The sequence below is a fragment of the Papio anubis genome, chromosome 9, assembly GCF_008728515.1.
Source record: "Papio anubis isolate 15944 chromosome 9, Panubis1.0, whole genome shotgun sequence".
In the NCBI taxonomy this organism is placed as follows: domain Eukaryota; kingdom Metazoa; phylum Chordata; class Mammalia; order Primates; family Cercopithecidae; genus Papio; species Papio anubis.
Genome location: NC_044984.1, coordinates 87307181 through 87321548, shown reverse-complemented (window position 1 = coordinate 87321548; position 14368 = coordinate 87307181). Strand labels below are relative to the sequence as shown.

The following is a 14368-nucleotide window of genomic DNA, read 5'->3' as shown; positions in this document are numbered from 1 at the left end:
GTCAGCAGGATGAATGTGCCTGTGTAATGCATCAGGAATGTCAAATCCAGCCCTGTGAGCTCTCAGTGGCTCAGGAACCCAGGCCTTCTGCCATGACATCCTTGGCATCACTGCTTTGATTATTTCACAAGCTTTGTCTGCTTGTCTAGAAAGTGGAAACTTCCCAGAAGAAGGGTCAGCAACCATGCTGAGGCAGGAGGTAGTGCTCAGGTTCCGAGACCGGGCAATAAAGTACAACCTCTCTAAAGCCTGTAGCAAATTGAAGTTAGGCTGAAGTGGGATTTGATCTAGATAGGTGGTATCTAAAATTCATGTTTATTTCACTCATGTATTGGTTGGTTTAACCTTCTCTGACTTCTCTGAGGATGAAAGCCTTACAATTTCATCATTTTGGGTAGTGTCTCCTGATACTGACAACCAAATGGAGACTCCTCATATCCAGCTCCTCTCATTTTTTTTTTTTTTTTTGCCTTTGGCCAGAGATTCATTTTGCATTCTTCATCTTTAGTACTTTATTGAAATTCTGCCACTTTCTACTTGTTTTCTATAAGCCTTGGTGTGGTGGTTGCTACTATTCTTGGACAGGATAGTTGTTGCCTCCTCCATCTCTTAACAATGTTTCTGTTTTGTTTTTTTTTTTTTCTCATTAGTAAAGTGCCTGTCTCTTTCTGAACTGTGCCTCTGATGTTCTCTAACCATCTTCATTGAAACATAGGCTGGATGCGGGGGCTCTTGCCTGTAATCTCAGCACTTTGGGAGGATGAAGTGGGTGGAGGATCACTTGAGCCTGGGAGTTCAAGACCAGCCTGGGCAGCATTGTGAGACCCATCTCTAAGAAAGAAAAAAAAAAAAAAAAAAAGACATAGTTACACAAGTAATGGTCCCTTTTTTTTTTTTTTTTTTTTTTTTTTTGAGATGGAATCTCGCTCTGTCACCTAGGCTGGAGTGAGGTGGCACGATCTCGGCTCACTGCAACCTCTGCATCCCAGGTTCAAGCAATTCTCCTGCCTCAGCCTCCTGAATAGCTGGGATTACAGGTGTGCACCAGCATACCCAGCTAATGTTTGTATTTTTAGTAGAGATGGGGTTTTACCATATTGGCCAGGCTGGTCTCGAACTCCTAACCTGAAGTGATCCACCCACCTCAGCCTCCCAAAGTGCTGGGATTACAGACGTGAGCCATTTCACCCAGCCATAATGTTCCTTCTTTGTCATCTTTAGTTGACAGAACCTCACAGAACCCTGAGTTCTTTTGAGAATCCTAAAGAACATAAGTATTTTAAAAAAGGTTCATATGGAACCAAAAAAGAGCCCGCATTGCCAAGACAATCCTAAGTCAAAAAAACAAAGCTGGAGGCATCATGCTCCTGACTTCAAACTATACTACAAGGCTACAGTAACCAAAACAGCATGGTACTGGTACCAGAACAGAGATATAGACCAATGGAACAGAACAGAGTCCTCAGAAATAATACCACACATCTACAGCCATCTGATCTTTGACAAACCTCAGAAAAACAAGAAATGGGGAAAGGATTCCCTATTTAATAAATGGTGCTGGGAAAATTGGCTAGCCATAAGTAGAGAGCTGAAACTGGATCCTTTCCTTACTCCTTATACGAAAATTAATTCAAGATGGATTAGAGACTTAAATGTTAGACCTAATACCATAAAAACCCTAGAAGAAAACCTAGGTAGTACCATTCAGGACATAGGTATGGGCAAAGACTTCATGTCTAAAACACCAAAAGCAATGGCAGCAAAAGCGAAAATTGACAAATGGGATCTAATTAAACTAAAGAGTTTCTGCACAGCAAAAGAAACTACCATCAGAGTGAACAGGCAACCTACAGAATGGGAGAAAATTTTTGCAATCTACTTATCTGACAAAGGGCTAATATCCAGAACCTACAAAGCACTCAAACAAATTTACAAGAAAAAAACAAACAACCCCATCAAAAAGTGGGCAAAGGATATGAACAGACACTTCTCAAAAGAAGACATTCCTACAGCTAACAGACACATGAAAAAATGCTCATCATCACTGGCCATCAGAGAAATGCAAATCAAAACCACAATGAGATACCATCTCACACCAGTTAGAATGGCAATCATTAAAAAGTCAGGAAACAACAGGTGCTGGAGAGGATGTGGAGAAATAGGAACACTTTTACACTGTTGGTGGGACAAACGAATGTTCCGCTATGGAAAACAGTATGGCGATTCCTCGCGATCTAGAACTAGATGCACCATATGACCCAGCCATCCCATTACTGGTATATACCCAAAGAATTATAAATCATGCTGCTATAAAGACATTACGCACACGATGTTTATTAAGCACTATTCAAATAGCAAAGACTTGAATCAACTCCAAATGTCCATCAGTACAGACTGGATTAAGAAAATGTGGCACATATACACCATGGAATACTATGCAGCCATAAAAAGGGATGAGTTTGTGTCCTTTGTAGGGGACATGGATGCAGCTGTGGAAACCATCGCTCTTAGCAACCATCACAAGAACAGAAAACCAAACACTGCATGTTCTTCACCATAGTTGGGAACTGAACAATGAGAGATCACTTGACTCGGAAGGGGAACATCACACACGTAGCCTATCATGGGGAGGAGAGAGGGGGAGGGATTGCATTGGGAGTTATACCTGATGTAAATGATGAGTTGATGGGTGCTGACGAGTTGATAGGTGCAGCACACCAACATGGCACAAGTATACATATGTAACAGACCTGCACGTTATGCACATGTACCTTAGAACTTAAAGTATAATAATAATAATAAAAATAAAAATAAAAAAAAAAGGTTCAAGATCATTTTATTTCCACCTTGTCATGGCATGCTAGGTTAATACTCTATCCAGAATATGAAATAAAAGTTTAATCTTATACCCTTCTTTGAGGAAGTATATTTAAGAAGAGTTTGGGAGTTTCTCTGTAGCTTTAATTACTGGTTGTTATTTTGTATTTGTTCTAGTTTCCCGATTTATATAAAAATTATACAAGTATATAGGCATACTTGTATATAGGCATATCTCGGAGATATTGCGGGCTTGGTTCTAGATCACTGCAATGAAACAAGTATCGCAACAAAATGAGTCACATAAATTCTTTGGTTTCACAGTGCATATAAAAATTATATTCACAGCATACTGTAGTCTATTAAGTGTGCAATAGCATTATGTCTAATTAAGTAGATACCTTAATTAAAAAATATTTTATTGCTGTAAAATGCTAACAATCGTTGGAGCCTTCAGTGATTTGTAATCTTTTTTCTTTGATGAGACAGAGTCTCGCTCTGTCACCCAGTCTATAGTGCAGTTGTGTGATCATAGCTCACTGTATATTTGAATTCCTGGGCTTAAGTGATCCTCCCACCTCAGCCTTCCTAGTGTCACTGGTAGAGGGTTGTGACTGCAAGTTGTCCAGGTTCTTGGCGTTTTGAATAAAGAATTGGACAAAATGCCCAGCAAAGCAAAGAAAGAATGAAGCAACAAAAGAACAAAAGCAGAGATTTACTGAAAACAAAAGTACACTCCACAGTGTGGGAGTGGGCCTGAGCAGCGGCTCAAGGGCCTGGATGCAGAATCTTCTTGGGTCCAAATACTCCCTGGACGTTTCCCATTAGCCACTTCACGCTCACCTCATGTAAATGAAGTAGTAGCCCACAATCAGTCTGGTTGGTTGCAGAAAGCAGCCAACCAGAGGCTGAAGTAAAATTACAGAGGTCACACTCCTGTGCAAACATCTGATTGGTTGCAAAAGGCAACCAATCAGAGCCTAGGGTGAAGCTACACAGTTATACTTCTATGCAAATGAAGAGTTGCCTGCAATCTGATTTGTTGTGGATAGCCAATTTCCCATCTGCTGTGCAGAAAAGGTTAAAAGATCCTTTTGTTACTTAGGTGTGGAAAGTTAGGGTTTTCCTTTCAATTTAGTTCTAGGAAGTTGCTGTGAAACAGCCTTAGGTTCCCTGCCTCCAGACCCTATTCTTCTGCCTCATTAGTAGCTGGGACTACAGGTGCATGCCACCACACCTTGCTAATTTTTGTATTTTTTTGGTAGAGATGGGGTCTCATTATGTTGCCCAGAGTGGTCTCAAATGCCTAGTCTCAAGCGATCCTCCTGCTTTGGCCTCCCAAAGCACTAGGATTACAGATGTGGGCCACTTTGCCCAGCTAGTCATAATCTTTTTGCTTGTGGAAGGTTTTGCCTCTATACTGATAGCTGCTGACTGACCAGGGTGGAGATTTCTGAAGGTTGGGATGGCTGTGTCAATTTCTTTTTTTTCCTTTTTTTATTTTCTTTCAGTGGTGTAATCTCACTGCAGCCTCCGCCTCTCAGATTCAAGCGATTCTCCTGCCTCAGCCTCCTGAGTAGCTGGGATTACAGGCGTGCACCACCACGCATGGCTAATTTTTGTATTTTTAGTAGAGATGGAGTTTCACTGTGTTGGTCAGGTTGGAGTTGTGGCAGTTTCTTAGAATAACAATGAAGTTTGCTGCTTTGCTTTGATTAACTCTTCCTTTCATGAAAAATTTCCCTGTAGCATTCTGTTTGATAGCATCTTACCCACAATAGAACTTCCTTCAAAACTTGAGTCAGTCCTCCCAAAAGCTGCTGATGCTTTATCAACTAAATTTATGGAATATTCTAAATTCTTGATTGTCATTTTAACAGTATTCACAGCATCTTCTCCAGTAGTAGATTTCATCTCAAGAAACCACCTTCTTTGCTTATCCCTAAGAAGCCATTCCTCCTCCATTAAAGTTTTGTCATGAAAATTATCAGTTATGCTGGGCGCGGTGGCTCACACCTGTAATCCCAGCACTTTGGGAGGCCGAAGTGGGCGGATCACGAGGTCAAGAGATCGAGACCATCCTGGCCAACATGGTGAAACCCCGTCCCTGCTAAAAATACAAAAATTAGCTTGGCATGGTGGCATGCACCTGTAGTCCCAGCTACTCAGGAGGCTGAGGCAGGAGAATCGCTTGAACCCGGGAGGCGGAGGTTGCAGAGAGCTGAGATCACGCCACTGCACTCCAGCCTGGTGACAGAGTGAGACTCCGTCTTGAGAAAAAAAAAAAAAAAAGAAAATTACCAGTCACATCTTCCGGCTCCATTTTTAATTCTAGTTTTCTTGCTGATTCCACCGTATCTGCTCTACTGGAGTCTTGAACCCCTCACAGTCATTATGAAGGTTGGAATCAACTTCTAAACTCTTGTTAGTGTTGATATTTTGACTTCCTCCCATGAATCACAAATGTTCTTAATCACATCTAGAGTGGTGACCTTTTTAGAAGGTTTTCCACCCACTCTGCCCAGTTCTGTCAGAGGAATCACTATAGTAGTTATAGCCTTACAAAATATATTTCTTAAATAATAAGACTTGAAAGTCAAAATTACTCCTTGATCCATGGGCTTCAGAGTGGATGTTATATTAATAGGCATGAAAACAACATTAAACTCCTTGTATGCCTCCAGGAGAGCTCTTGGGTGACCAGGTGACTTGTTAATAGACAGCGATATTTTTGAAAGGATTTTTTTTTTTTCCAGTAACAGCTCTTGATAGCGGGCTTAAAATATTCAGTGATCTGGACAGGCGCAGTGGCTCACGCCTGTAATCCCAGCACTTTGGGAGGCTGAGGCGGGCGGATCATGAGGTCAGGAGATCCAGACCATCCTGGCTAACACGGTGAAACCCTGTCTCTACTAAAAATACAAAAAAAAAAAAAAAAAAAAAATTAGCTGGGCGTGGTGGCAGGTGCCTGTAGTCCCAGCTACTCTGAGGCAGGAGGCTGAGGCTGGGGAATGGCATGAACCCGGGAGGTGGAGCTTGCAGTGAGCCGAGATCAGGCCATTGCACTCCAGCCTGGACAACAGAGTGAGACTCCGTCTCAAAAAAAAAAAAAAAAAAAAATTCAGTGATCCATGTGGTAAACAGATGTGCTATTAATTAGGCTTTCTCGTTCTATTTATAGAGCACAGAGTAGCATTAGCATAATTCTTAAGGGTCCTAGGAATTTCAGAACGGTATAAATGATCATTGGCTTGAACTTAAAAGTCATCAGCTGCATTAACCCCTAACAAGAATTACCCTGTTCTTTGAAGCCTGGAAGTCGAAGCTTGGAAGCCCAGTATTGGATTTCTCTTCTCCAGCCATAGTAGTTCTAGATGACATCTTCTTCCAGTAGAAGGCTGTTTTTTCCTGAATTGAAAATCTGTTAACATAGACATCTTCATCAGTTATCTTAGCTAGATCTTCTGGATAACTTGCTGCAGCTTCTTCATCATCACTTGCTGCTTCACTTTGCATTTTTATGTTATGGAGACAGCTTCTTTCCTTAAATCCCATGAACCGACCTCTGCTACCTTCAAACATTTCTTCTGCAGCTTCCTCGTCTCTGTCAGCCTTCGTAGAATTGAAGAGATGGCCTTTCTCTGAATTAGGCTTTGGTTTAAGGGAATGTTTTGGCTGGTTTGAACTTCTATCCAGGTCACTAAAATGTTCTCAGCAATTTGTGCTCTTATCATTTGTGTATTCACTGGAGTAGCACTTTTAATTTCCTCAGGAACTTTTTCTTTGCATTCGCATTTGGCTGTTTGGCACAAAGGCCTAGCCTTTGGTCTGTTTCAGCTTTCCACATGCCTTCCTCATTAAGCTTAATCATTTCTAGCTTTTGATTTAAAGTGAGAAATGAGCAGCTCTTCTTTTCACTTGAACACTTAGAGGCCATTATAGGGTTATTACTTGGTCTAATTTTAATATGGTTGTATCTCAAGGAATAGGGAGGCTCAAGGAGAAGGGAGAGAGACTGGGAAATGGCCAGTGAGTGGAGCAGTCAGAACACATACAACATTTATCAATTAAGTTTGCCATCTTATATGGGTATGGGTTGTAGTGCCCCAAAATAATTGCAGTAACTTCAAAGATCATTCATCACAGGTCACCATAACAGATATGATAATAATAAAAATGCTTGAAATATTGTGAGAATTACCAAAATGTGACACAGAGATACAAAGTGGGCACACGCTTGTGAAAAAATGGCAGCAATAGATTTGCTTGACGGCAGAGTTGACACAAACTTTCAATATCTAAAAAGCACCACATCTGCAAAGTGCAATAAAGTGACACACAATAAAATGAGATATGCCTCTAAATAAATGTGCAAAGTATCTGCATGAGGGAAAAAAAAGGAATGCTGTCTATTCAACTGGAGGTTTGCTTATCTTTAACATAAAACATTTTTTTCAAGATAAAAGCAATTCAAGTGTGGATCTAAAATTCTGAAGAAAAAAAGTAGCAAAAACTAAAACTGAAAAACATAAAAATGAAGATTCCTGTTTTACTGCAGAAATCATAATTTGAATTTTGGAATATTTCTTTTTAGTCTTTTTTCTTATATCAGTAGTTTTCATATATAATTTAAATCATGTATATTTTTCCATTGTATGTAGTTTTTATAATCATTTTGATGAATATAGCATTATGAATTCATCCTTATTTGGCATTTAGGTTGAACATTTAGTAGTGATGTACGGATGTTCACATCTTGAGGCAAATGTGTAGTGAGGTGTTTTGAATCTTGGGTGATTGAGGGGCATTTCAGTGGAGATGTCTAACAGAGAAGGAGTATTGGTTAGTGATTAAGAGTCATACTGCTCTAATTAAAATCCCTTCTTCCCTTTATTACCCATCTGACTTTGGGCAATTTACTTAGTCTCTATGCCTTGGTTCCCTCATGTGTAAAGTGTGGATAATGCTAGCATGTACCTATATATTTTTTGATGAGTATTATTGAGTCAGTTTTTGTGCTTTAAATCTCTTTACGCAGTGTTTTACTATGTTTCAAATTCATCCAAAAAGCAATTTGATATAAAAGTAACACCTAGGGCCGGGCGCGGTGGCTCAAGCCTGTAATCCCAGCACTTTGGGAGGCCGAGACGGGCGGATCACAAGGTCAGGAGATCGAGACCATCCTGGCGAACCCGGTGAAACCCCGTCTCTACTAAAAAAATACAAAAAACTAGCCGGGCGAGGTGGCGGGCGCCTGTAGTCCCAGCTACTCGGGAGGCTGAGGCAGGAGAATGGCGTGAACCCGGGAGGCGGAGCTTGCAGTGAGCTGAGATCCGGCCACTGCACTCCAGCCTGGGTGACAGAGCGAGACCCCGTCTCAAAAAAAAAAAAAGTAATACCTAGATTTTAATAAATGATAATGCTAAGTGATAAATGGTGCAGGGGGAAAAGACCTTTAACCCTTCAAAATGTGCCTCTGATGGTGTCATATCAAGTATTGGAGATGGATGTTAATGACTGGTTTGAATGGTAGGTGATGGGGACTTGATAACTTGGGCTGCATTGGTCTTTTTTGCACACTTGAATCACTGTAGTTTTAGTTTGTGTAGAAAAGAGAGCATTGCCGGCTGGCGCTGTGGCTCACGCCTGTAATCCCAGCACTTTGGGAGGCCAAGGCGGGGATCACTTGGGGTCAGGAGTTCGAGAACAGCCTGGCCAACATGGTGAAACCCCGTTTCCACTAAAAATACGCACAAAAAAATTAGCTGGACATGGTGGCATGTGTCTATAGTCCCAACTACTCAGGAGTCTGAGGCAGGAGAATTGCTTGAACCCAGGAGGTAGAGATAGCAGTGAGCCGTGATCGTGCCACTGTAACTCCAGCCTGGGTGACAGAGCAAGACTCTTGTTTTTTTAAAAAAAAAAAAAAAAAAGAGAGAGAAAGCATTGTCAAAGAAATCAGATCTGCGTTTTAGTTCTGCATCTTTTGATTTTTTTGCTTTAACTTGGATCTTGAGAACTTTCTGATTTCTTTTTTTTTTCCTCCTTGAGCTTGCATCTTGAGGACTTTCTGATTTTTGTTAACAGTACAATGGTAGTCTGAGCATTGTGGCTCACATCTGTAACCCCAGCACTTTGGGAGGCGGAGGTGGGCAGATTGTTTGAGCTCAGGAGTTTGAGGCCATTTTGGGCAACATGGTGAAACCTTGTCTTTACCAAAAATACAACAAATTAGCTGGGTGTGGTGGTGTGTGCCTGTGGTCCCAGCTACTTGGGTGGCTGAGATGGGAGGATCACTTGAGCCTGGGAGGCGGAGGTTGCAGTGAGCCGAGATTGCACCACTGCACTCCAGCCTGGGTGACAAAGCAAGAACCCAACTCAAAAAACAACCAAAACAAAAGAGTACAGTGGTGAACAAGTCACTTCCTACTTTAAATCTGTTTTCTTCTCTACAGAGATAACATCCATCTTATCTGTCTTAAGAGATGTCATTTTGATTAAATAAGATGTTTTGTGAAGGTGACTTGAAGACTTTGAAAAGCGTTGTATATATTTTATTAATTTAAAGTGACTGAAAATGAGAGAAATGCATATATATAAAGATTCTGATACAGCATTAGGTACAGTCTTCCATAAAGGATACTGTTAGTGCTGTTATTATTGTAAAGACATCTACTTTTCTTATGTGAAAAGGTTTAGATTATTAAGTGGCCTATGAATATATTGTTAATGTCTGCTTTTTTTTCCCCCTTCTGTTTGTGTTCCAGACTCCTGGGAGAGTTGGCTCTCAAGGTTCTGATTTAGATTCATCAGCAACTCCTATAAACACAGTGGATGTCAATAATGAAAGCTCTTCAGAGGTATGATAATAACTTGGCAATAAAATTCAATATTATTTAAGGGAAAATGAGCAAATATTTGGTGTAACAATTGGTGATTTGTATAGGAAAATTTCTCATAAGTTTTTCTTAGAAGTTGGAATGTTACTTTGGAAACATACTTGTAGCTATATACCTGTGCCTAGTTGTGAGACAGAAAGTGTATATTAAGACTCTGAAAAATAATATTGCCAATTTGTCTTTAATGCTAATGTCATCTCACTGAAGATTTTAAAATGTCTGTTTATAAAGAATTACAGGTTAATTAGTATCTATGTGTGTGTACTGTCATGAACTATTGCACTAAGGAAAAACTGGGTTATCTATAAAATTTACATATTTACTATCTTCATGTATGACTTTGTAAGGACTTTTGTCTTTGATATTAAAGACATTATATTAAATATAAATACATTATATTAAAAATGAATGGAGAAAGTATTGTAAATAAGTGAAAAAACCTCAAAAAATGTGAAAAGTCAGCTTTAGTTGCATTAATATTATTTTTAATAAATAAGTAACATTGGATGATTATAGAAAAAAAGGAGATAAGGAATGTGAAGAACATAACACTCACCCATAATACTGCCACGAAGAGATCAAGACACTTACAGTTTGCTCTGACACTTTTTGTCAGTTGCCCCTTTGAAGGCCTAGTTGTAGTCCTTACCCAGTCTTTTTTCTCTGCTCTCCTCCACCTCTTGGTTGACAATTGTATATTGTGCATACGTTTCTGGATATGTCCTCTTTTTGTCCATTCATCATTCTGTTTTGTCTCTCTCTGACCATCTGTTTATTATTTGTCTCCATGTATATATATTTTAACCATAGTAAGATTTTACAAATTTGCGAGAGGGGAAGAAAAGTATCAGTTGGACTTTATTAAGAACAAGTTTCAGGAAATGTCTTTAAGAAAAAGTTCCAAACTGTGTTTGTGATATGATGAACTCAAAGGAATCTAGTAATAATTTAGTTGACCTCAGTCAGAACAACACCAAAAAACAATTCCAATGGGTATTGGTATTATGCAGTGCTTGGCAATACTGTTAATATCGTATTAGTAGGATTAACTTCCTACTTTCTGAGATAGTTATTTTGTACCTTCTTTGTTTTGAAATCTGTCTCTTTTTAACCTTCTCTCAGTCACCTTATATATAACTGAGAAAATAGGAACCATTAGATAAATGTTCTTATTTTATCATACCTATGCCATACCTGTTTTCTCTTACTTTATTACACTGGAAAAAAGTCCTTTTTATCAAATTTCATTCCTTTTTCTTGTTCTCTGGATTCCATTCTTTTTCATTCTTAATTTATCCCCTCTCCCTCCTGATACTTCACTTTTTACCTCTACTTCATATAATTCCCAATAACATACAAATTTGCTCCATATGATATGAAAACAAATAAGAAAAGAACGCCAAAAAATAAAAAATGAAAAAAACCAAAACCAAAAACTTTTTCTCTGACTTGAAATCCCCTCTTCAGGTACCATCTATTATTTGCTTTCCTTCAGAGCCAAACTTCTCTAATATGCTGTTTACAGTCACTGGCTTCATATTTTATCTACTTAGTCTGTTATATCTTTTTGGTGAATTAGTGTTTAATAGTAGTGGAATAACCCCAGTTTTGTTTTGATTAGTATTTTGTGTATCTTCTTCTTCCTTTCTTTTCTTTTCTTTTTTTTTTTTTTTTTGAGACAGAGTCTCACTCTGTTGCCCAGGCTGGAGTGCAGTGGCGCAATCTTGGCTCGCTGCAACCTCTGCCTCCCAGGTTCAAGTGATTCTCCTGCCTCAGCCTTCTGCATAGCTGGGATTACAGGTGTGTGCTACCACACCCGGCTAATTTTTTTTTCGTATTTTTAGTAGAGACGGGGTTTTGCCACATTGGCCAGGCTGGTCTCGAACACCTGACCTCAGGTGATCTGCCTGCTTCAGCTTCCCAAAGTTCTGGGATTACAGGTGTGAGCCACTGCTCCTGGATTTTTTCTTTCTTTTCATTTTCATATTTTTTTGTTCCTTTTGTTTTAGGTGGGTTTTTTTTTCTTTTTCTTTTTTTTTTTTTGCAAAGAGCGTAACACGTGTCTTTTAACTGGGAAAACCCCTTTGAATTATTTTGGTTATTGATGTATATTGATTTATTTTTATTGCGCTTTGTACTTTCTCTTTATCCTGCTTTTCTGTTTCTTTTTCTCTTTTTGCCTTAGTTTGGATTTAACTTCCTTACTACACACTCTTTTCTGTGCTTCTGTAATACCACACTCTTCTGGTTTTTTTCCTACCTCTCTGGCTATTCATTCTTATTTGCTGGCCCTTTGGTAAGCAACCTTCACATGGTGGTGGAGTACATTGCTGGGGTTAGTCCTGGGTACTGCTACTAGTTTGGATATTATGCATTATCTTCTGTTCATTTAGTGTTTCTTTTCTTTTTATGTTTTTGAGACAGAGTCTTGCTTTGTTGCCTTGGAGTGCAGTGACATGATTTCGGGTCACTGCAATGTCCACCTCCCAGGATCAAATGATTCTCCCACCTCAGCCTCCTAAGTAGTTGGGATTACAGGCACATGCCACCATGCCCTGCTAATTTTTTTGTGTTTTTAGTAGAGACAGGATTTCACCATGTTGACCAGGCTAGTCTCGAACTTCTGACCTCAAGTGATCCATCCACCTCGGCCTCCCAAAGTGCTGGGATTATAGGTGTGAGTCACCATGCCCGGCCCATTTTTGTTTCTTTTGTAACATACATAATGTCTAAAATACTTTTCTCTCCTTCCGTTTCAAGGACCTTTGAATGCTTTGATGTGGATCACTACTTCCCAACTTGTATTGTGGTTCAGTAGTTTAGATTTATCTTATTTTCTTTTATCTTCACAAATTAGAGGTTATTATTGTTTTTAGATTTATCCATTGTTTACCAGTATAGTTATTTACCATTCCTTATTGCATCTTCAGCCTTCCACTTACAATTATTTTCTTCGTGTTATAGTACATCGTTTAGGATTTTTAAAAATGAGGACTGATTTGCTAGACTCTCAGTTTCAGTCTAAAATTTTATTTCATGCTCATTCTTGAAACACGATTTTGCTGAGCATAAAATTCTACATACAGATCTTTTTTTTTTGTCAGCACATTGAAAACTTCCATCTCTGTCTTTTTTGTGGGTCATGTTGTTACTGTTGAGATGACTGCTCTTAGTCTATTTGGTTCTATTGAAGGGATCCTTTTCTCTACTCCTGTGGTTGTTTTTTAAAAATTAATCAGCCAATCAGTCAATCTGTTCTAGTCTCTTTCTTTCATTTCCTGTTATGTGTGTGTGTGTGTTTAATCCTGCTTGAGACTCATTGGGCTTTCTGTACACACCAATGTGTATTTGAAGTGTTTTGGAAAATTCTCGGTGATTATCTTTGACTGTTGCCTCAATTTTTTCCGATATTGCCATCTAAAACCTAGATTAGATATACAGATGCTCCTCGATTTATGATGGGGTTACATCTTGATAAATCAGTCATAAAGCCAAAAATTTCAAGTCAAACTATCCTAAGTTGGGGGCTTCCTGTATGTTAACATTTCTCCCTTTATCGTTTATTCTATTATATGTGTTTTTTCATTTTTATTTTTATTTTTTGAGACAAGGTCTTGCTCTATTGCCTGGGCTGGAGCGTGGTCATAGTTCACTGCACCTCAAACTCTTGGGCTCAAGCAATTCTCCCAATCTGATGTTTCTAGTAGTGGGACTATAGGTGCACATCACCATGCCTGGCTTTTTTTTTTTTTTTTGTAGAGATGGGATCTCATTATGTTGCTTAGGCTGATCTTGAAGTCCTGGCTTTAAGCAATTTTCCTGCCTCAGCTTCCCAAAGTGCTGGAATTATAGGTGTGAGCCACTGCACTTCTCCCTGTTTTAGTTTTTAATTTTTTGGTTTTTGAGATAGGGTCTCCATCTGTGACTCTGGTTGGAGGCTGGTCTTGACTTCCTGACCTCAAGTGATCCTCCTGCCTTGGCCTCCCGAAATGTTGGGATTACAGCCATGAGCTACCATGTCTTGTCTGTTTTATATTTTATATCCTTCTTTTTTGTTTTTCATTTTGGATTAAAAAAATGTACTATCCAATTAATTAAATCTTTCCTTAGCTGTGGAGAATACCTGCTGTTTAATATGCCCATTAATTTTCATTTTAAGTGTCTTTTTTTTTCATTTCTAGAAGTTTTTTCTTTCTTTCTTTTTTTTTTTTTTTGAGATGAAGTTCCGCTCTATCGCCCAGGCTGGAGTGCAGTGTCGCTATCTTGGTTCACTGCAAGCTCCACCTCCCAGGTTCACGCCATTCTGCTGCCTCAGCCTCCCCAGTAGCTGGGACTACAAGTGCCTGCCACCATGCCCGGCTAATTTTTTGTATTTTTAGTAGAGACGGGGTTTCACCGTGTTAGCCAGGATGGTCTCAATCTCCTGACCTCGTGATCCGCCCGCCTCAGCTTCCCAAAGTGTTGGGATTACAGGCATGAGCCACCACGACCGGCTTTTCCCTCCCTCCCTCCCTCCCTCCCTCCCTCCCTTCCTTCCTTCCTTCCTTCCTTCCTTCCTTCCTTCCTTCCTTCCTTCCTTCCTTCCTTCCTTCATTCCTCCCTCCCTCCCTCCCTCCCTCCCTTCTTCCTTCCTTCCTTCCCTCCCTCCCTCC

General features: G+C 39.6%; 1 protein-coding gene across 3 annotated transcripts in view; it reads left to right on the top strand.

Annotated features, from left to right (window-relative positions):
• Positions 1–14368, top strand: part of EEA1 (early endosome antigen 1) — a 165201-nt gene that overhangs the window by 29308 nt on the left and 121525 nt on the right. For all 3 annotated transcript variants that reach the window (XM_021922756.2, XM_021922755.2, XM_021922754.2), the window contains exon 2: positions 9585–9677. In XM_021922756.2, the coding sequence (XP_021778448.1) occupies positions 9585–9677 (93 nt within the window). The remainder of the gene's footprint in view (positions 1–9584; positions 9678–14368) is intronic.